Raw genomic sequence first — 24377 nt, forward strand, 5'->3', positions numbered from 1 at the left:
GACGTCTGGAGTGGGTCAAAGGTTAAAATCCACCAGAACTTAGTAGAAAGAGATTTCTATGTATAGTTTTTGGTTTATTCAACGTTGAAGGATACAGTGTTCCAAAATATTGTGCACCTAATCTTTGTTTCCTTGAAAACCTGATCTGCAACAAAAAACCTTCTTGTCAGTAAAATGTCAGACAATGAAGAAGAAAGGGAGGCAGCTAGAATAGCAGCTCAACTCCTAGCGGATGACACAAGTCTCCTACAGCAAGACCCGGGTGCAATACTCATCCCGGTCAGCATAAGAAAAACTATAACTCTTAAGCTAATAGAAAATGGACTAACATCAAGAGGTGGTACAGTCATATTCGTAATTGAGGCACATGAATATCGGCAGACAGAGGTATTCTATTCATGGATAAACTTTCCAGCAGCAAACGCTGTCACACATGAGTTCCACTATTACAAAATAGAGGAACCACCGGATGAGTACACTCCTTTCGAGGAGGTGGAAATCCCATTAAAAATACCAAGGGCACCTGCTCTGGTTTAAAGGCGCCCTAAAACATAATAATCACATCACCAGGCTCGGTCCACTAGGTAGACCAGGAGCAACGTGGCCGGTTCTAGCCGGTTACACACCACATCCAGACATTGAGAAAATGTCTATACCAGAACTTCTAGTCCAACTAAAAGTACTAATTAAAATACACAGACAATTAGTCCAATATGTAATGCGGACTTCAACAGTCCAACCAGCTATTAAAATTCCACAGCTGACCCCTCATCAGGGGAACACAAATAAAATCACACCACAGAACATACAATCATGTCTAGGTAAAGTACCCGCAAAACGGGAACAAATTCCATTCTGGTTAGCACAAAAAATCACTCAAATAGAGGCGGTATTTCTGGATACTACCCCTACTGAGAAACACAGAATTCTGACTATCTGTCTTCCAATGGGGATCGCACCACATGTGGAGGACTGTGACACTTGGGGCACAGTCTTTGCTTCCATTTACACAAAAACACATGGTGTTCCGTCCATGGCGGTAATACCAGACGTTCTAAGACAGATTCAAAATGAATACGGTCCAGAACCTGCTTTAACTCTAGGTATGAAATTACTGAAAGACTTCAAGCAGGTCTCGGCTATATTATTAGCCAACATAAAAGGGGAAGCAGCATCTGTAGCGATCCGCCAGAAGTTGAAAGAAACAGATATAGCAGAACAACCATTTGAACTTGCCAGAATCATAAAGAAATCCTATGAAGAACTAGGAAGAGATAGTTTGGGTGGGAAACCAGTGAAACCCCAACTAACTGAAAATCCTGAAAAGGTATTTATTAAAAACAATCTAACCGCTCCAAAAAAGAGCTGGGATGGAAATAAACAATCCACTCCCAAAGAAAAAAGATTACAGTCCAGAGGAAGGTCTCCTCGGCGGAGAGAAAGATCTCCAGACCAAGGACACAAGTCTCCCCAGAGGGAGCCCTCTGAGTAAAAATACAACCTTAGAAATAGGGATAATTTGAAGAAACCTGATAGATATCAAGATATTGATACACGTCCATCTCGATCTTTTCAGACTTCCTCGCAGAAATCGGAAAGAAGAGGACGGTCAGAACAAAGGGAAGAGCACTTCAAGTCCAAAGACAAGGAACCTGCTCATCAAAGTAAAAAGTTACAATTTCCAAAGAAGAAGGTAGCCAGTATTAAAGTAATCAAACATGCCGAGGATCCTGAGGACACAGCTGAAAAATGGAGAGTGGGCTCAGACAATGCTAGACAGCGCAGCAGAAGTGAGCATAGCTCGCAAGATCCTGATGAATCATCTGGAGACAGTGGACACGAATAAATACATTCAAGTGGAAACTGCAGACACCAGAGTTAGCAAACCTCATAAAATATACGAAATAACATTACATATAGAGGGAGATAAGACTAGGAAAATAAGGGGTCTATTTTGGGATAACCTCTCCAAAGGCTATGACATCCTTTTAGCTGAAAAAGACTGGCCACCAGAGTTTGTCAGGGAGTGCCCTCATGGCGAAGAAATGATTATGCCTGCCTTCTCAAATCACATTCCAATACATAAAAAATATACACTTGCAAGAAAGTGGGCAGTAGCCCAAGCTCCTGCATTATATAAAAACCATGTAGGATGGGATGAGGACTCACCTCCTCACAAAATCCAGTTAAAATCTCAACCAACTGCACAAAGGCAGTACCCAATTAAGCAAGAAGCAACAAAACAGGTCAGGGAGATCTTAGATCAACTTGAATACCAGGGGGTGATTGAAGCATGCACCTCACAAATGAACAATCCTTTGTTTCCTGTCTCCAAGCCAGATGATTCATATCGTCTAGTTTTGGACTACAGACACCTTAACTCATGTTGCAAAACATTTGCAGTACAAAACTCACACAGTGCAGCACTAATGAATAGCATAGTGCGCAAAAAATACAAAACAACATTAGACATCTCTAATGGATTCTTTTGTCAAATATAGCACCTGAAAGCAGATGTTTGACTGCTTTCTCAATAAATGGCTCACAGAAAAATTTCTGTTGTTTGCCACAGGGGTTCAAGAACAGCCCAGGATTATTCTCAGCGAGAGTAACAGAGTTACTACAAATATATGATGATGAGGCATTATCTTATGTCGATGACATCTATCTAACAGATGATGACTTGGATACTCACTTGAAAAGAGTGAACACCATAATACTTGGGTTCGCAGCAGAGGGTTATAAATTCAACTTCAAAAATTCAAGAATTGCCGATCTAACTGTCCTGTTTTTAGGATATGAACTATCAAGTGAAGGCAAAAGCCTGGCAGACAATTTCCTAGAGAAATGTGCCGTAATCCAAGCACCAAGAACACTGAAAAACTTACAATCAATTCTAAGTTTCCTGAATTTCGGTAGAACGTACATTATAAATTATGCAGAGAGGGTTAAACCTCTCTATGACCTGATAAGACCAGATTTTAAAACAATCAATTGGACTCAAAAACACACAGAAATTTTGAGATCATTACAAACAGACATGTTAACTAAAACAAAATTGCAAACACGCGATAACACACGCAACCTTGTAATCCGAGTCATCCCAGGAAGATGCGGATTCACATACCTGACCTCTAATGAGGGAGAAACGGTACCAATAGCTTACAAATCACATTTGTACACAGAAGCTGAAAAAACATTCAGCATTAAGGAAAACATTGTTCATGCGGTTCAAACAGCTGTAGCAAGAGAAAGAGACCAAGCTGACAGCAGACGGATTACAGTCAGAACAGCAGAATCAGCTTTTGAGGCATTAACAAGCCCATGTAATTTACCTACTATGGCATTAAATCCAAAATGGATACAATGGGAAAATTCTCTTGCAACAGACAAAGTGAAATACTATTTTGACCCAGAAATGAAAAAATTAAAAAATATAGAATATTAAAGAGAATACCCTCTGCCAATCGACATTCTGCCCATACGACAGTACGCCTGTGTAATATATACAGACGGACATGCACAACCCTCGGTTTGGGGAAAACAAGCCTATAACGCCACATGCGAGATTGTAAAAAACGTGTGGCGCGGAAAAAAATGAAGACCTCTGTTAACGAAAACACACTCAGTGGAAAATAATTCAGAACAACAAACTGAAATAATAGCGTTAAAAATGGCGCTAGATAATGCTGATCGCGAATTCCCGACACTAATAGTGTGCGATTCATATTACTGCGTCAAATCATACAATAACAATTTACAGAAATGGATTCTAAACGGTTATAAAGATGACACAGGTGCCACAATTAAGCAAAAATCTCTTTGGGAACAAGTAGTTCTTTTACAGAAAGAACTACCAAAGACTCACGTGATACATTCACTGAGTCATGAACGTGATGGCGTTCACGTTGCAGGGAATTCATTGGCTGAAACAGCCCGAGCGGAAGCAACTAAATCGGCTTCCGTAGCTACAAAAAAGCGTTCGGAAAAATACATTGACGGGGAAACAATGCTGGCGGTGAAAACGTCATCAAAAGGCGACTGCTCAGCGCTACCCATCACCTATCCACTCAATTATACATACATAATCGATGAAAACTCCGTTCCTTTTGCTCAAATCCCTGGAGTGGGGGATAGAGTAATTCCAAACACGAACAGGAGAATATTGTTAATAGCAGACGCACATATCGGTGAGGGTCTTAGACACCTTAAGCTAAAGGATTCTCTGGAAGAATTGCAATCAACTACTGGTGGCCAGGAATGAGCCTGCAACATCACATATTTGCAAAAAACTGTCCAAACTGCAACAGAGATCGCAGTGGCGACAGAGACGGTGTTTTGCCATGGCGTTTCGCTCAAGATGGGATTAAACAATAAATATATAAAACCCAGTATGAATAATGCGTCATATTAAACATATAGAGACTATAATCACTTAAAATGTAGGCCCCAGCGCTCGGCTGACGCCAGAACTGTTATAAAAAGATTTGCGAGTCTATAACGGCATATACGCAAGGGGCATGCTACATTCTGACCATTTTCCTGCTTTTAGCTCTCGAGCTTATGGGGGGGCATGGCCAGCATGGGCAATGTATTGCGGGACTCTTATCACTTCCTTCCTGAGGGAAACGGGATGGTGTAAAGAAAAAACTAAGGCATAGAGCAATCTATAACGGCAAAGGTATTATGTTCGGGGGCTGGGTGGGTCAAACATTTAATAAGTGTCCAACGTAGTCTTAATAATCTGCCAAGAAATTCTATGAGAGGTCTCAGTCCGTACGAACTATTGTTTGGGACTAGAATGTTGATCCAGGACCTCGATAGTCAAACTTCAGTGTTTAAAGAAAAATGCTTTGATATCAAAGATCATTTGGCTATTTTACAGGACTTAAACAAAAAAAAGAAAAGACCTGAGCAACATAAAATTGAAACAACAGCCAACAACCACTGAAGAAAAACCACCTGTCCCAGCAAGGCCTGTCTGGATTCCAAAAATCGGGGATCTGGTCAGAGAGAAGATCGCGGTAAAGATGGAATTTGGGCCTTCTTACAGAAAAGCAGTACCTGTCTTGGCTATCAACGGGACAATATCAGTTGTATTACCGCCCCTTGCTGGTAAAAAGGAGAACCGAGTTGTATCCATCGACCTGGTTAAACCACAATCATGTGGCCGATAATAAGTAGTAGGCCCAGTGGACTCCCAAGAAATAGCAGAACACCAAAGTTTGCTACAAACATAGAAGTTCAAACTGAGAGACTAATCACATTTGAAAAACCTACAGTAAATCAACAAGGACTATGCAACAAAGCCATGGAACTTAAACCTCTTGAAACCCAAATCCAAATCTTACATCAAGAAACACCAGTCTACAATGATGTAACCACAGACTATGCTAATGAAACAAAGGGAATTCCAAAAACAAAAAGGAATCCAGAAGCAATTGAAACAATTGACAGAACAGCATGAGGCTACTTCATCAACTTCGATGATTTTTCTGAGGATCCGAGTGAACCTGAGAAACAGCCGACAACAACAAAGACTTTTAAAAACAAAGCAGAGGAACTCTTTCATCAACTAGAAGAAACTTATCTGATTTCTCCATGGATTGAATTTTGGGTGGCACAAGGTGTATTTGTCCTCATATTTTGGCTCATCATGGTACTATACTTGGGACATTTCATTGAGGGAAAATATGTTACAATGGACACAGCAAGTCAGAATATCAACTTGGTCCTGAAACCACACAAGTCTTCACACATCGAGAAAAGAGAACTTTCTTCAGTAAACTTCACAGCCAAATCCTATACCCGGTGGGGTAGCATGGGACAAAACTGATTACGAAATCTATGGCCCGGTCGAGCTCTTGAAGTATCCTCATCAATTTAAGGTTTCATTAAGTGACTTTGTAAAACCGAGCATATTCGCTGATGATTGGGACTTTGAAAGTATTAATGATATGATGTCAGATCTAGTGATGTCAGCTAAATTTACAGAACATGATTATTTACAGGGTTCATCTAATTATGACCAGATGTACTGTTGCAACCACTATGGTAACCATTATCTGCATAAATCTGCTCAACCTAGAAATGTTTTTAATTATAACCAATGGGAACATTGTGCAACTCCACCAAAAGGCAGTTCGAAAACATTTTATGAAAAATGTTCATATTTTTCAGGGTTTAACACAAGTGATGCGGAAACGTTTTATTTCAAACTGTTAAATAAGACAGGAATGAAAACCATGCTTACAAATACAAAATTAATCTATTCAGAATCATTTTTTGACAAAATGAATACATTCGGTTTTGATTTCTGGAACAATCATATTGAAACGAAAACAATCTGGGGTACAAAAGATTGGCAAGTGCAAGGTACAGATTCCTTATTTAGAGCCTGCATGATCCCAGAACAAATTATACTCTTGAATGACACAATTCAACAGACTACCTGTCTTGGCCTAGCCACAATTAAAGACTTGAACAAACCGTCTATTCCAAAGCCAACACCTGACAGTAATAGCACTACAGATGTTGAGATAGACGTATCCCATATTTTTAACCAAAACAGAACACATCCTGATTGGAAAAAATGGTTGATCTGGCCCACAGACACAAATAACTGTCAAGATAGATTCCTGAACAAAATACAGTGGTTCAAATTGACCAGGCCAGACCCTAGATACTTCCAGAGACAACATCCAGGGATTGTAACTACATACAGTGTAGGGAAACTCTGCCTCGAATGGCTACAAACATCCACACTGGCAGAAATTAAGCAACACTTGACTTTACTTAAAGAAGGTGCTGACTTCCGTGATTTCATTATGGGACCATGCAAACAGCGTCAAAAACGTTTCATAGCGGCCTCTATATATGCAGCTTATAACGAAGCTTGGAAAGAAACTCAAATTGAGACAGCAGAGAAAATACGGGAAATTTACCGTATTAATTTGGAAAAATCACTTTCGTTGTGGACAATGGGTTAATGACTCTGTCTTCCAGAATATATTCACTGGACAGTATTGTATCATCTGCAATCGACATAATAGAGCAAGACTTACTGATGTTGCAACACGGTCAGTCCCAATTACGTTCTATTGTACAGCTTGGCTGGACGTTACAAAATCTGCGTTCAGGCTACGTGCCTTGGCGTTTAATCGACACAACGTCATTATTCTCTATCTATAACCTTACTGATACGCAAATCAGCTTGGCACAAAAGGGTGCGGAGTATACAATTCTGAGCATTGAAAAACTTGAGAGATTACCATTGACAATGTCAGAACGACCTGTCATTGAATGGATAATACATGGGATAATAACTATTCCGATAACGGCTTTCCAATTTCGATACTGCCAAAAATATATACAGGCAGGCCAGTATGAAAGGTTGGGTAAAGGATACATTAAGTCAACATGGAACCTACCTTATACACACACATGTTATAGTGAAAAAGGACAGAGTGTATTTCTTAGTGGTAACAATTGTGAAAAATCACTAAGTGGTATACTTCTGTGTCAGGGTATAAGTTTACATGGGGCCTGTGAGGGGACTTCAAATAACCTTTCATGTCACCAGCTCGGCACACCTGCAACACGAATAGAGCCATTCTTTAGACGGCTTTCTAGCGGGAGCTACATTCTAATTGTGAATCACAGATGTTGTGGCTTGCTGCCAGGAAAACCTTATCTAGTAAGCGTGAGCAAGTATTGTATCCAAACGAAAATTTGGCCCAGTTTGAAAATCTCTTCTATTCGAATTGATACTTTAAGCAGAATGAAGACTGTGCTCCTACAGACACCAGTTACTTTGACGTCATCAAAAGAAACGTATGATCTCCAAGTTGCAAGGACAACGGAAGAGATACATGCATTGTTATCGACAAATTGCCCCCTACACTTCGCAGAAATGCTAAACGAAATATTAAACATTTCGGATACGAATGGTATCGCGAGTGTATTTAAGACCGTTTTTTCGGGACTGTTAACCCCATTCAAAGCAGTCCTGGGTATATTTCCCAATTTTGTCCATTCTGTCTTTGGCGGACTTCCACTCCTGTTGGGACTCGTAGCAGGCACTTTATTTTTGCTACTCCTGCTTCGTTATGGCAAGCCATGTCACAGACAAGACTCCAGCAACAATGGAAGAAACGATCCTAGCTATACGCTATCGGGACCGCATAACTAAAGTCCTTGGATTAGCCCGGCTAAGAGATCTGAATATGACCTGGTTTCTTTCGTTCAGACCCATATGGCAGAATTGTGTCTTACCTGTATTGAGGTGCATGCTATGCGGCGAAGAATGCGTGTTGGACACCTGTCTTACACTACAATCAGAAGTACCATTGGATACAGATACTTTGTTGGGTCCAGTAAAGGCTCATGCATCATGCTGTCCCCAGCGGCTACCTATCCTGATGACGGCATTCGTGGAGACTTCACCACTACGATTGAAGGGTAGTGAAGTACAAGATGAGAGCAGCATCAATCAGGTACGACCTTCAGTAAGCAATGCTGATCGAAACATCACTGAAAGCGAACATGCGCACGACTGCATGGTAGCGACATTTTCCAACTTGGTCGAACTTTCACCTGAAGCGGTAAACTGCTTTTTTGAAAATCTGTCTGACATGATGTTTTCCCCCGAACAGAAAGAATAACTTTAAGCAATCGAGCACACAGCGTTCCCTGAACTCTGAATTTGGCCTTCAGCTTTAATAAACAGAGCTACTGAGACAATTTGGAACTATTTTTCTTCTTTCCCTGAAAACGAAAACTTTTTTCGAATTCCAAAATATTTACCTTTTTTTTTTGGCACTCGTCCTCTGCTTAAAGTAGAACTATTCTTAGAGAACAGAGCTTCTATTTTTAGGAACTCTAGAGACAATACTTTACCTCAGCCTCTAGCATATTTACAAATAATTGTATTTATATGTGATGAAGTGGTCTCGCACTTTTTCTTCTGTGTTAAGAGCCATTTCATGTGTTATTTTCGCAAATCATTCATGCTGATATAAAATGTGCATCCTTTTTTGAATGATTACACTGCTTGAATGCATACAGTACCTATACTCATTTTCGTGTATTTCGAATATGCCATTTTTCAAATGCAAAAAATTTATTTTGGGGTGGTTCGGTATACACATACACTATTAGTTATGTTTACTATTGCTTAGGTTAGTAAATATGGACATGAATTCGTGGAGTGGGTGTAGTGTGTTTATCTAGGGACCTGTATCGATACTCCTATTTCTGACCCTTGCCCAGTTATAAATCACTAATATCCATACAACGGCACAGAAACCCGTTTCATAAATTAGTCATAGCGCATGCTGTCACATTAAGCAAGCACTATTCCTCCAGCCCTCTAGAAAGCACACCGAGTTCTTAAACAAATCCAAGCCTCGAGCAACCTGGGAAATCCCCGCCTGCCATGTTTTGATTTAGTCCAAGAACTCCTGTAAAGCACTGCAAGAACGCTCAGTTCTTAGTGACATCCTTATTGACGTCTTATGTCCATCCTTACGTCAAACCCAGCACCTCTCAGGTATAAATATACCAACGCTGTCCTAAGCAGAGACACGGTGGTGATGAACCTGGAGCAGTGACTACTTGCCGGAGAGCCCAGCTGATGCGAGAACCCACGGACGCTGCCCCTGCCCTTTTGACGCGCTGAGGAAGACGCTGTCTTTTCTCTTGCCGAGAAATCCAGCCTCCAGCGTTTCCAGCCCACCTTCGCGGGTGACTGGGATACCGAGTCCTGAGAAAGAGATACCAGACCTCCAGCCTTCTAAATCCCAGGTACTGAACTGACTAAACCCTTATAGAGAATTCTTGAGTCAGATTCTTGGCAAAATAAACTTAACTTAAACTGCTACTTACTTACTCCCTCCCATGTATTAGGCTTAGGTCAGGTACACCGGGGTAGGCGTAGTTAGAAGCACCAGTTGAGTACGATTAGTCGATGTATGTATATCTTTTATCCATTTTAAAGTATCATATGGCTAAGAAACCATATCAATGCTTTTACAGTATTATTTCATGATCCTGCTTTTACTGTATGCACTTTACTTAACTATAAGTATTGCAATTGTAGCGATTCATTTCTCTTGTATGAGAAAAGAGACTGATCAATAAATAACACCTTTTATTGAAAACGCCCGTCTCTCCTTTTCTCTGCAATCTGGTGAAACTAAGTATGCACGTATTGACTGAGTAAAATAACTGTCTTTTGTTTTCACACGACTCTAGAGATATACTCTTGATCAGGGAGAGCAAAGTTGTCATGTTCTATGGTTGTCAGAAACTAAATCCCTTCTTGTCTATCCAGGGAGGTTAAACTCCTCCTCGCTTATTCGAGAAAGTTTCTAGTGAACTCTGAGCTAGCTGGCACACAAAACTTAAGTCTAATATCGTCGGTAGAAGACCTAGTTAACCTCTGTCCTACCTCTATACTATGGAAGATATTATTCCAATGCGCAGAGCCTATTGGGAATATAGGAACTACACTACAACAACACTTTCACTGTTAACTGTTTGCCTTGAGAAAAGGTCACCTTTTCATCTCAAATGACCTTTTGAACTGGAAATTAAATACCTTTGCAAGATATTTTACTTTTTTGGGTCACTTTACATAATCTTGCCCAAAATCAAACCCTTAGTAAATCTGGCCCTAACCTTTCAAGCATACTAGGTGGTCAAATTAGAAAAAGAAGCTTGTTTATATGAGCAACATTATTATGACAGGAATTACAACTGTACCACTCACTTCATAAGAATGCACTTGGAAGGTGGGAGCCCTGGAAAATATTGCACTTCGCCCATTTCTTCAAATGTCTCTGCAGGAGTCAACCAATGTCCTGCAATGTATGATGTTGATCTTTGATAAATTGTGTTCGCTCTCAAGAAATGTTTATTTTACTAGCCTTCCACGTTGAAAGGTTTCAGTGCTGTGATTTGCACACCCTTATAAGTGACATAATAAACCTTAGAAGATCCCTAGCTGAATCTCCCTTTGTATACAGTAGTTAATTAAATGGAAACTTCTTCTCTACCGCTGTTTGGATAGTTTCTCTGGTCACAGGACCTTTCAGGACCTTACAGGAGAGGGAGGAGAAACTGCCTAATGGCCAGAGCAGCCAACGTTGGGGCTGGCGACCCATGTTTGAGTGTTGGCATCAGTTCAACATGTTGCGATTGTGGGCACCCCCACTCCCCCAAAAAAAGGAATCTGACCTTGTGTAGTGTAATGTGGTGCTCATGTAAAGCACTCTAAAACCCTTGAACCAAGTTTGTGCTCTATAAGAAACTTCAAATAACAGTAGATAACTAAAATACCATTCTTGCTCTACCCAAGATAGCCTTGTATGGATTGGTTTGATTGCTAGCCACTCTAGGATTGGTTCTGAGTGGGCTGGTAGATTGACAGGTGTGGTCATGTAGGAAGTCATGGTTTTAGAGATGGTGCACTCCTCAAAGACAGGCTACAACAGACTTTAAAGAATGTGTTTTTCTTTCCCAAGTTTCCACAAAAACCTGTGTCCAGGGTTAGACTGGGATAGAAAATGGGCCCTGGTACCACAATTAGCGTGACCCTTCAGTAGAAAAGTGGTTAGTTAAAACATTTGCCCAGGTTTGTAAATGTTTTACAATGCAACATCCATTACAACGCATTCAATTACAACGCATGCCATTACAACGAATTTTTAAAAACTACCTTTGCAACGCATTCCATTACAACGCATACTACCTTTACAACGCATACCATTACAACGCATAGCATTACATTGCATGTATGGCAAGTATTGGATAGTGTAGGGGTAAAAATTACTATTCTAACTCCAGGGGGGTGCAGCAGTAGGGTAAGTATTGGATAGTGTAGGGGTAAAAATTACTATTCTAACTCCAGGGGGGTGCAATAGTAGGGTAAGTGTTGGATAGTGTAGGGGTAAAAATTACTATTCTAACTCCAGGGGGTGCAACAGTAGGGTAAGTGTTGGATAGTGTAAGGGTACTATGCGTTGTAATGTTATGCGTTTTAATGGTATGCCTTGTAATGACATTCGTTGTAGTGGTATGCGTTGTAGTGTCATGCGTTGTAATGGTTGCGTTGTAATGGCATGCGATGGAATGGATGTTGCGTTGTAAAAGTTTCATTGTAATGGTAGTGCGTTGTAAAAGTTGCGTTGTAAAGGTTATTTCCCCTCTGTATATTGTCATTTACAAAGTATGGAAGTCTGCATAGATTTGAGATTGCTACAGGCAATGTTTGTTTTTATATCAGGGAACTCAACAGAATAAACCAGCCCAGCAGTGCATAAAACAAGCCCACAAACAGCCCAAAAACTGACCCACACACTGATCTATTAGACCCCTATCGGGCTGTCTGACCCTGAATCTAGCATTTGCAGAGCTTATCGAGGGCAGCCACTGTATTTGTTCTCCATTGAGGGGTCTATTACTACCAGCATCTTCATGCTCATTGATTCTCTGCCAATCTTTATTTCTTACTTTAGTTAACAAGAGCTGTTCTTGTACCAATGGGAACCTGAGCATAGAAGCAATAAACAACACAGTGTTTCAACTGGAGCTCATGCATCTATGCATGGTCTGGCCCACTTAATGACCAATTCACAGATGTTGTTCTCATCAGGGTTTCATTGATTCCGTCTTTACCTGTCCCTCCAATCCCTATGTCCTGATGAAAGAGATCGAAACACTGTCGACATCACAGCATACAAACTTAATAGGCATAAAATAATTTGCCAAAAGGTCCTTACAGTTGTGTGCACCAGAGAAACACGTATCAGAAGGCTCTGATGTTTACACAGATTTACAGTTGTCATACCTCTATGGGGTTGATTCAGATCTCTCTAGGAAGGCCTTCGAATCAGACTCAGAAATGCATAAACCGATCCGGAGCCCTCGTTCCCCACCGAATAGTCCCCCAGTCCGAACGACCAAGTACGATGCGAATCTCTTGTCCGCGTCAACAGAATCGTTTCTGAACCCGATCCTGTCAGTTCGACTTGTTCGCAGCCGAATCGTTACGCTCAGTGGCTTCCGATGCACGATTCAGAGAGCTTTATCGACTCCTTTTTGCAGAGACAAAACAGCTGTGGGAATCGGACTTTAGGGGTCTGTAGCAGGCCCCTCTTTCACCCGAGACCCACAGAATCGGTCTCATGGGGTATCCATGGGTCCCCCTTTCCATGCATGCACAGTGTTGCGGGCACCATGGGGTGTTAGCCACAGGGTGAAGGTTTTTCCTCACCCTCCCCTTTTCTGCTTTGGGAGCCTGTGTACGTGTTCGGTATACAGGCTCCCATAGACTTCAATAGCAGTCTGAGCGAACCGAGTCCATCACTATACGGATGCATCGGAATCGGTCGCTCGGACTCCCGGAGCACGATTCGCTAGGAAAGCTCTTCGGATCCAAAAAACACAGAGGGCTTTCCTAGCGAGATCAGAATCAGCCCCTATGTGTTTTTTCACTGGGGCACACTGCACCTGTGTCTTTCTATTTATAATGTGAACATAAACGCCGTGCTATTTGTTTAAATCTTTTTTTTTTCAATACTTCTGTCTATATCAATGGTTTGTGGATATTAAAAACCATTATAAGCCTAGACCGGCATTATTTTACAATAATTGCATGCACTGAGTTCATTTTCTGGCAAAAAGTGAAAATTATCCACTGTTTTGTTTATTCTTTTTTTCTTGACAATAATTTACACATAATAATGCTTCATTTTAATTTCAGGTGTACTGAAAAGGCGTCATGATATTCGATACATGGTGCCTCCTAATGTGGTCCCAAAATCCAAGATCGACAGGACCTTGAGTATTAGAGGTAACAAGGATGGAATCCACAGCTTGTTTTATATTTACTTTTCGTGGACATGTTTTTTTTTCTTATTATTTTATCTTTCATTCCTGTGGACGTGTTTCCTTCCCCCTTATTTTATCTTTGCTTGCTATGGACTTAGTTTCTTTCCCCTTTATTTATTATTACTTTCTATTGACATTGTTTCTGTCTCCTTATTTTATTTTTACCTGCCATGGATACAGTTTCTCCTCTCTGCTTTGGATTTGTAAACTGTGTTGAGACATGCAGACTGCAGGAAATCAGTCATCATTTAGATTTCATAGACACAATATTGCTTCCAATTCCATAATATAACACAGTCGAAATTTTGCAAACATTATTCAAATTAGAAAGCCAACTTGTCAATAACTGACCTACAAAATAGCCTGTGTATGTGTTCTTGACTATATGTCTGGAGGGGCTGATGAACGGACAGATGGATGGATGGTGTGATGGGTATGTAAGGCGAAATTGAGATAGCTAGTTCATTTATGGGCAGAGGTGCATACTTAATGAGCGATCATTCATATTATGTAAGAAATATATGACTTACGATTGTCATAATAGGTTTCTTAAAGATTTTTACATTAGTTTATAGTAACAAGACAGTTTGTGTTTGTTTTTAGAAAAATGGTGAAATCACAGCTGCTTATGACGTCTTAAAATGGACTAGAATAAAAATGTTTTCTCGCTACGTCTCTTTTTCGTCTCTTTTTCAGCTTTTTCTTATTGCTTAGGGGGTGAAGCTGCTATAATAACAGGTGTCTGCTATTCTTTATTTCAGTTGCTTTGATGAACATAACTGTTAATAAGTTGTTACTTTGCATCTATGAATATCACACACATAGTTTGATATACTAATTTAGGGCATTTAAATGGTTTGTTTCAGTTCAATCCAAATACGTTCTACCCCAGGTGATATAAGGGATAAAGTACCCTTTGCCTTACATTATAAGGTCCATAACCTTACAAAAGAAATTGTTCTTCTGCTTCGTTCCTCTATATGGTTATGGAAGTCATCAATGACTTGCCATATAATGTTTGCCAGGGGGTACTTTATCCCATATAGTACATGGTTACACCATCACCTTTCCCACAAACCACTTAAATCCTATGTGTGTAACTCTTTCATATGAAAGAAAGAGGATGTGTGGAAACCTTAACGATAAAAATAAACCCCCTAGTACAAAATTAAATACTTCAGAAACCTGTTAGATATTTGTTGCAAACAGATATTAGAAACAGTTCAATACAAGTCAGTTTTCAAAAATAAAATAAAAGCTGTCGTAGCTTGGAATGTGCAGAAACATGCAGAAAAACGATAGCTATTCTCAGACTATCTAAGGAGTGCAAAAATAAAAGTTTTCTCAGCTTGCATTGTAAGCTAGAACAAGCATTGTCATAGCCAATAGGTCTCGCTTTTGGGACCTTATAAGTATTTAGTTATGCAGCACAATATCCTTAGTGCAACAACATAAACTGTTGCATGGATAAACACTTATAAGGTCCCAAAGGCAAGACCTATTGGCTCTGCCAATGCTTGTTTAGGATTTGTGCCCTGCAGGACACCCAGATACTGTTCACAGGGTATGCCAGGACACCCAGATACTATTCATAGGGTATGTCAGGACACCCAGATACTCTCACACTGTGTACTGGACACCCAGATACTCACCAGAAAGACACCAAAATACTCTTCAGAATGACAGCCTACGCTACGAAGATGCCTACTGGATTCAGCCTATTGTTTATTTGAAAAGATTATCGAACTAGGGGGCAAGATGTCAGAAGCACGCCACCTCTGCTTCTCCCCGTACCACCCACAAAACCATGACAAGACATAATCGATTTACAAAGCTGTCAGGAATATCTAGAACCTCTTCCTATGCTGCGCTGTCCACCTCACCTCTTTATGGACTGGTGGTAAAAATGATAAATAAAAACCCAAAGTGTACTAAAAATAAATGTCCAAAAATGCAGAAATGTAAACATGTAGAAAACGAAAATACTGTATGTATGAGAAAGCTGTATATTTGTAACGAAAATATAGGGATCAGGGTGAACACACATTTAGTTAGACCAATCAATTTACATTTCTTGACACATGGGTAGTGAAGGTATTTATTTTGTGTCACGCTAAACGATGCATTATATTATGAAACATCTAAACACAATCCCAGCAGCTGCTGCCTTTGGGGACGCAGCTGAAGGCGACTGGCTCCTGACATACAATGCTATCAAACCTAAAGTTTTTTATTGAAACTTGTTGGACTAAAAGAATGAGGAGTGCCGCTTGAGGGGCGAGCTGTTATGGATTATTTTGTACCCCTCTTGGATAAAGAAGGAACCCTCCTCTGAGCTTTAGCGCTCTTCACAATAAAACAAGACCTGCGTGCTTTCCTTTTCCGCCATAAAACATGGGCTGAAAGGCAGAAGGCCGGCAGAGAATTAAGGTAGCATACAGTCTAAAGGCAACGCTACAACCGTGATTAAAAAGAAAAGCTAAAAGTCTCACAGTGTCCACAGCCTCACTGCGTGCAACCCATCCTGTAAAGTGCTGACCGGCATAGCGTGTCAGCTCCATCAACCTCTCCAACGGCTAAAGTGCATTGCTGCATTCCCTTCCTTGAACTATTACCACAGGTCAAACCAGCGGCGTCTCCGGGCAGATGTGAGAAGCCTGAGGTCGGGCGCCAGAAGAATCAAGGGGGAGAAGGAGGGGGTGCAATAGATTTTTAACAGATGCACGTCTTCATAAAGGGAAAGGGAAGATATACCGGGAAGAGGAAAAAATATGTAAAACTCGCACTGTAGATGCGATCGGGATGGTTTAAAAAGGCAAAGGGAAGACAAACCCCGTTGAGGTCAAGAGAATTTTTTTTTTTACAAATCTAAAAGTCGGACTGGAGTTGCGATCGAGATGATTGATTCCAGATGCACAGCCCCATAAAGGGAAACAGAAGACTGGAGGGGGTCACAGTCCTTCGTGGTGCTAAACAATGGGATGACCCAACTAACGACAAAGTAAAGAAAAGAGAAAGCTAGCCACTGTACACAAAAGTCTCCAGTTACAGACGCAGGCTACAGCGTGAAAAACAGATCGCACACTGCAGGCAATTAAAAGAAGTGCAAGCAGAGTGGACTAAAACTGTATTTAGGCACCACTGAATCTGGACTACACGAAAGTTAGCAAATGACCAACAGCCAACAGAAAGGGAGATAACAACAGCAATACCACAAGTAAGCCAATAGCAAGCGGAAAAACAGATTACATGAAGTTTAAGCCAACCTACAGATTACTTTATGTCACGCTGAGACAGCGCAAGCAGTGCATGCGCTGCCAAGGCGAGACCTAAAAAAGGGGCTAAACAGCTGCTTTGATTATGCTCTGTGACCGGACCTGGCTTTCACCGTGGCTGCTGGCTCTAGAAGCAGGCATTGCGACATCAGAACTTGGCTCTAATAACTTATATTAGTCGAGATCTGATGTCTTTCCTTTAAAATTGACCACTGGGTGTGTTACAAGTCACTGATTATAAAGAAATGAGAGACTAGCAAATATACAGGGATTACAGAATCCCATGTGTTATAAAGGTGATATAAAATAGGTGGCAGTTTTGATTATTTATGCTTTAGGGCTACTACTAACTAAAAATCAGATACCCAAACAAATAAGAATACATTAATTATAGGTCAAAAGTTAGTACTTTATCAAACTTGAGCAGCGGATCTGGCGGTGACCCTCCAAAAAAGCTGTTGTGGTATGCTACAAGCATGTGGTCTTAGTAACTATACATACAGAACTGAGCCATGGGGTGTTAGAAAGTTAACCACCCTATTGTCAATTTAAAACAAAACCTCTACATGAATAATGCATAGTGCAAATGCATCACAGTAAAGGAAGGTACTGGTCTTGAGAATATATATTTTATAGCCTTAGTCATTTTAGGCCACTCTTTGACTAACCCAAATAAGACCCAGCAAGAAAGCATTCAGTTGTGATGCAAAAAATAGACATCTGAAATATAATCAATGGAATATTGGATGTAATTGTAGTTTATCTTACTTCTGCCTATGCATTGAGAGTGTATTGATATGACATCCACTGATTCTATTGGATATGGGACTGGGCACAGAATGAGAGCAATGTACTCATTTCTAGGAGCTGAGTAAGTGTTGGTGGTGTTCCTTTACAGGAAGCACTTGCTGGATATGAGAAATATCTATAATGAGACAGTCAGTGAGAGTTATGTGGTGAACTACTTTGGAGAACAATGTTACTTTTCTGCTTTGTTCTGATTGTCGCATGCTTTGAGGAAGAAAAAAAACCTATGAGACACTATTCCTGCAAACTAAAAATCACTACAAGACAAAAAAGTGTGGTTGATGGATTTGGAAACTGTAAACTTAGTAGTAAGCCTTACAGGCTTGTAATTTATCTAGAAGGCATTGGAAATTTTCAAATACAAAACTATTAATAATTCATAAACTTGAGAAGAAATAATATGTTTTCCATGACTGTAATATACAGATGTATATTCAATGTTAAATGTTAGGCCATGTTAAGATAAATATAAACATATATTACTGAATGGTGGACTATCATTCCTTTTCTTAAAATCCAGTACATTTTTCCTGTGCCATTAATCTAACCGGAGACTTTCTCCTTTTGATTATTCCTGAATTTAGCTTAACTGATTTACCAGGTTCATGGATTCGTAAACTGGCATGAGAAAGGCTCTACCATTTATCACACCACATACTGGAGTTTTTTAATGACTTTTATGAAAATGTTTCAGTCCTCACCATACTTTCCAACTAAAGGCCTTGAAGTATCAACATATTTCCCCTAAACACAGACTGGGTAAAACCCTTTGAGGTTCATAGTGCAGGGAGCAATAAAGCAATATGCCCAAGATTATATATTGGTTGGGTACTGCTGTAGTGCTTCAAGTAAATGAATGGTCTACAGGATGGATAGGTGTGTGGAGGGACAGTGCAAATTGGAATATTTGTGATGGGAGAGCCTGTCTGTGTGCATGCATGGACATGTCTATCTCAATATCAAGACAGGAAATTGATTTCAAAACCCCTGAGACTGGTAATGTAGTAGGCATGTTACCTCACGATCAACATCATCCATACCATTCTAAAGTCACATGTGCAGTCATGTGTGAGGCCTTCAGCAATGCGTGTAGGAAGTAAAACTCTATGTGTGATGCTCCTTTGGTGCTCTTTCCCAGGTACATTTAGAACCCAAAATTAAAGTGTTTGCAATTTCAGCAGCTGCTCATGTTCAGAAGAAATTGTAATATGTTTTCTCATTCTCAAATGTACAGGCCTTATTCTGGGTGATGTTATTGCTGCTGTTCTGAATCCAGAAGGTGTGAAACTGCTCACCAATCTACCAAAAGGTAGTGCTGAGACAGAGCTCATGAGAATAGTGCCAATATTCTACGTCTTCCATTACTTGGAGGCACTGGATGACTGGGAACTCCTCGGTCCCCTGTCCTTAACTCAAAGGACCAACATGCGACGACAGATGAAAGAAGGTAAGGTTAACCTTTCAAGGAGGTCTACAGTATTAAGTTTACTAAAGACCGGGTTCATCTATATTTCATGTTTATCTATCAATATGGAAATTGCCATTTCACCAGTATCGGAGGTTACCAATTATTATTGGTGTACATAATGCATTTGACACACATGTTGCAAACTGTGAAGATCATTCTTTTTGGATAGGTCACACAATTTGCAATGGGACCAGTATAAAGTGAAAGATGATGACATTTTGAATTAGATGTTGGGACTGTGCAAATGTTGTCTACATATATAATTCAGTGCAAGCTTGAGTGTGCTGGCTGGTGCACCATTATACTAATCTTTCAAATTAGAACCCACGGGGGGAGTTTCTCTCTTTTGTTTAGGCTCTTTGTCTTTGTCTCAATTTTTTTTATCTCCTTTCCCCACTCTTTCTACTCTTCCCCCTCCTTCTTCCCTCCCTCCCCATCCCTCCTCTATGGCTCCTTGCCCTCATCTGAGAAGTGTCTCTCCACCTCCCAGGTTGGGCATCCTTACCTCCTCTTCCTAAATCTAACTCACCAAGCTTCTTAAATACATAATATAAAGATCTTATGTCTGAATGTGAAAGGATTAAACCACCCTATTAAGCGCCAAAAAACCCTAGACTACCTCCACAAACTTAAAGGTGACCTAGTGTTCCTAAAGGAAACAAAAGTTGACCTGAAAGAAGCCATCCTTCTATGTAAAACTCTTACATCTGGAAAGGCACATGGACCTCATCCTCCTTCTTCTGCACTTGGGGGTCTGTTCTAATACAACCTCTCAATCACTTTTTTACCATCGGTGCGGTTAAATGTACTGTGTCGGAAGCCACTATTATTGTCATCACTAAATACCTCTCTGACCCTAAAAGCTACAGCCCGATATCACAAATAAACACAGATTGCAAAATCTATGTGGAAATGGTGGCCCTCAGTTTGGAACCTATTCTCTAATCTATAATCCATCCCTCACAAACTGGCTTCATCATAGGTAGATTCAGCACAGATAACATTAGCCTATGCAGTCATGCCATGGAGAAAGCTCACACCCTTAACCAACCTACATGTGTGATAGCATTGGACCCTGAAAAGGCCTTTGATAAGGTCTCTTGGTCTTTTCCTCAGGACGCCCTCAAAGCCTATTATCTCTGCCCAAATGCCTTCAAAATGATTCTCGTTTTATACAAAGACCCTAAAGCCAGAATTAACATCAATGGAACACTGTCAAACAGCTTCAGCTTACAACAAGGTACTAGAAACGAATGCCCCCTTTCTGCATTTCTCTTCCTTCTAGCTATGTAACCGCTACTTATCAGCATTAGAGAGAACTCATCTATCCCAGTTATCCCATTCTCCACCACCCCACGAAAAGTTGCAGCACACGTAGATGATATTTTAACCTTCACAACCTACTCAGATTTTGTAATACCCATTGTTATATCTATCATAAATGAATTTTCTCTAGTTTCCGGATACATCCTTAATAAGGATAAAACAGAAATTCTTATCCTAAATATCCACTGTAATAGGTATCCTAAATATCCACTGTAATTATTGGAAGCTACAGTCTTAAATGAGTTACTAATAGAATAAAATGCATAGGAATATGGTTTATCTAATACTTTAAGGAATCTATTGACTAATAAGTATGTCACCAATCCATCTTTCAGAAAGCTTCTTCACAAAGATAGACCGCCTCCTTAAAAAAATTCTTTGGCAATCTGAAAAGCCAAAAATTGCTCTTGAAAACTGAGACAACCAAAAAAACTTGGAGGACTGTGCCTTCTGGACTACCGTAGATACCACTCAGCGTACCTCGCGAGACAAGCCCTCTCCTGGTTTAACTCATTCAGTAACCCTTTACCAACCTTGCTTACTGTGGAGCACAATCGCGCCCTACACCGTCACTCACATCTTTAACCACTACCAATAAGATAATGGCAGACAACTCCTCGCTCATTCTTTACAGTTTCTTACAGACCCTCTGGAAGATCAACAACAATCTTGTTAATAAAATAAAATACTCTACTTTGTCCTCACCATGGCATACCACTAACCTCAAAATGGACTGTAGTACTCTGTACCTTGAAAAATGGGCACGGAAGGGCATCCTCTTTAAAGCGACCTGGACACCCTTTCAAAACACCTACCATTCTCCCAAATCAAACACAAATTCAATCTAGAAGACCATGGGCCCGATGTAGGTAAATCTAATTTACCACTTTTAAAATACCGAATCATACCGATTCGGTATTTAAGAAGTGGTAAATTAGAGGGGGGGAAATGTAGGTAATTCTGATTTGGTAAATTATTTACCGATTCGGTAATTACCTATTCTTGCAAGGGTGCAGGGGGTGTCACTTTGACACCCTCTAGCACCCCAATGACAGGCTTGTGTGCCATGTGGCACACACACATGCCCTAAGGGCATGTCTGCGTGTCACATGGCACAGGTGTGAATGCACAGATGTGCATGCACACCTGGATTCGGTATTTTACCACCCAATTGGATTGGGTGGTAAAATACCGACTCTTGAAGGCCTGTGGCACTCTTCAGAGTGCCACCTACATCTCTATTTACCGATTCTGTACATTTACCGATTCGGTATTTTACCGAATCGGTAAATGTACAGAATGTACAGAATCGGTAAAATTACCGAATCTGTACTTATGTAGCCCCCTACATAAGAAAACCGTAATACCGGTCGGAAACGGCCGAATTCAGCCGTTTCCGATCGGTATTAGTGCTCCTACATCGGGCCCTTGGACTTTTATAACTTTCTAAAAATTAAAGCCATTATCGCTAAACACAAACCATATCTCCCTATCATTCTGAGGAAATGGCTATAGATGGGCCCTTAGCATCCAAACTTTACTCCATCTTGTCACCAAAATCATCCACCCTTATGAAACCAATTCAAGAATAATCTTAATTTATTATATACAAAGCAAACATCTCCCATGCTACGACCCTAAACTGGTCTTCCATACAGAGGTGTACCATCAGCCCTGCAGCGCCTGCAGTGGGAGGGTCCCCGTGTACTCTGCAGGGGGCCCCCTCAAGTTTCGTGTTGTAAATGAATGAAGTTCTAACTTCCAGGGCAGCTTAGGTAGTATTTATTAAAATCAAGAGTAAAAGTAGAGGGAACTGACACTCTGACTCATCCAACATTCCACAGCTACACCATGCACCAACATTCCACACCACCCTCACACTGGCTGAGCTGCAAGTATAACACATCTCCATTCAGTGAACAAGAACACAATGCAATGGTCCAAGGAAAAGTATGCATTGGTAAAATGTACATGCATAGAAATAAGATGAGGACCCATTGCAAAGACCAGAAGATGACTAAAGGGCGTACAAGTTAAGATCAAAAGCAAAGAAAGCACAGAACAATGGGCATGCAAGTTAACATCAAAATGCAAAGAAAGCACAGAAGAATGTAACAATTGACTTGAATGTTAACATAAGATATGAAATGATGAAAAATGACAATGCCCACCCATGTACTCACATTAATGAAAAAGAACGAAGCAGGCAAGATAAAAACTGTCTTTAAGAAAGAAAAAAAGACGACACTTACTCACCCACATCTTCTCTCTTTCCACACAAAACCAAACAAACCCGCATTCAACTACACCACACATAATCAACCAAACACCTTATGCCACAAACATACCAACTGGCCAGACTGAAATGTATGTGAACACATAGGGAACCAAACCTCAACAGTGCAGTAGAGATCACCCCACAACAAAAACAAATCCACTAACGTGAAACAATCCCACAACCACACAAGAGTGGAAGGAATGTATGAAAAAGCATGCAAACACCTCTCAACTATAACGCCAATACAAATGGGTGTTACCTAAAGTCAACCACCAACACATAAAAGTGGTAAACGCAAGTGACTCCTAACCAATCAACTCAGTCACCACACCAAAATGCTGATCTGTCTATATTCAAGCCACACACACAAAAAGAAAATAGTGGTAGACCAGAGAAGCTAAGCACCTAAAAGCCGTCTCACACACACACCACCAAAAGTGAGGGATTCACTTACATCACCCTACAACCCCACCATGGTGGTAACCCAGAGTGACTTAACACCCAAAAATCAACTCAAACACCATACAAACAGGGTGATCTGACTAAATCAACCCACACCCACAAAAATAGTGGTAGACCAGAGAGGCTTAGTACTTAAAATCCATCTCACACACAACACCTACAGTGGGTGATTTACCTAAATCTTCCCACAACCACACAATAGTGGTAACCCAGAGTGACTTTACACCTAAACGTCAAGTCACACACACCAACAACCTTCCGCACCAATCTCACACTGGCTGGGCAGCAAGTGTAACATTTCGTTATGGTACTGCTTCCATACGGTCGAGCTTGACACCTAATAAGGTTGCACCCCCTCTGGCACAATGCATACTTTGGCCTGCATTTATGGCTCACTGGACCCCATCTGAGCTCTACAAACTCAGACTTAGGGACACAGATTGCGGCCGCAGTTGTTGAAAAAGACAGATCTACAACACATTCTCCTCTTTTGCACATTCTCTAACAAGTTTTGGTCTGATGTTAGCAAAAGAATCTCCCAAATTTTGCTTACTTAATGGGCTCCTGATCTCTCTTTGATAGCACTTGTCACTTCCCCCTAAAGTAACCCATTCTCTAAATGTAGAGGAACTTCTTCTATTAGACATACTCTCTATGTCTGTATTGTGTTGTATTGTTTTATTAAAATCTCAATAAAAATGATCTGAAATAATAAAAGTAATTAGAACCCACAAAAAAAATTATGTCATTGTAAGATAACAACCAAGGCAGGATAGAAAACAAAAGATCCCCAAACAGAGAACCCCTTCCCCTTAACCCCCAAAGTACTTTCCCTTAACCACAAACAAACGTAACACTTGCATTCAGC

General features: G+C 40.5%; 1 protein-coding gene across 1 annotated transcript in view; it reads left to right on the top strand.

Annotated features, from left to right (window-relative positions):
* C5 (complement C5) overlaps positions 1-24377 on the top strand; it is a 354269-nt gene that overhangs the window by 215804 nt on the left and 114088 nt on the right. The window contains exons 23-24 of the mRNA XM_078641875.1: positions 13766-13855; positions 19210-19422. Of these exons, the coding sequence (XP_078498001.1) occupies positions 13766-13855; positions 19210-19422 (303 nt within the window). The remainder of the gene's footprint in view (positions 1-13765; positions 13856-19209; positions 19423-24377) is intronic.

This window comes from Lissotriton helveticus, chromosome 5_1 (assembly GCF_964261635.1).
Source record: "Lissotriton helveticus chromosome 5_1, aLisHel1.1, whole genome shotgun sequence".
Lineage (NCBI taxonomy): Eukaryota > Metazoa > Chordata > Amphibia > Caudata > Salamandridae > Lissotriton > Lissotriton helveticus.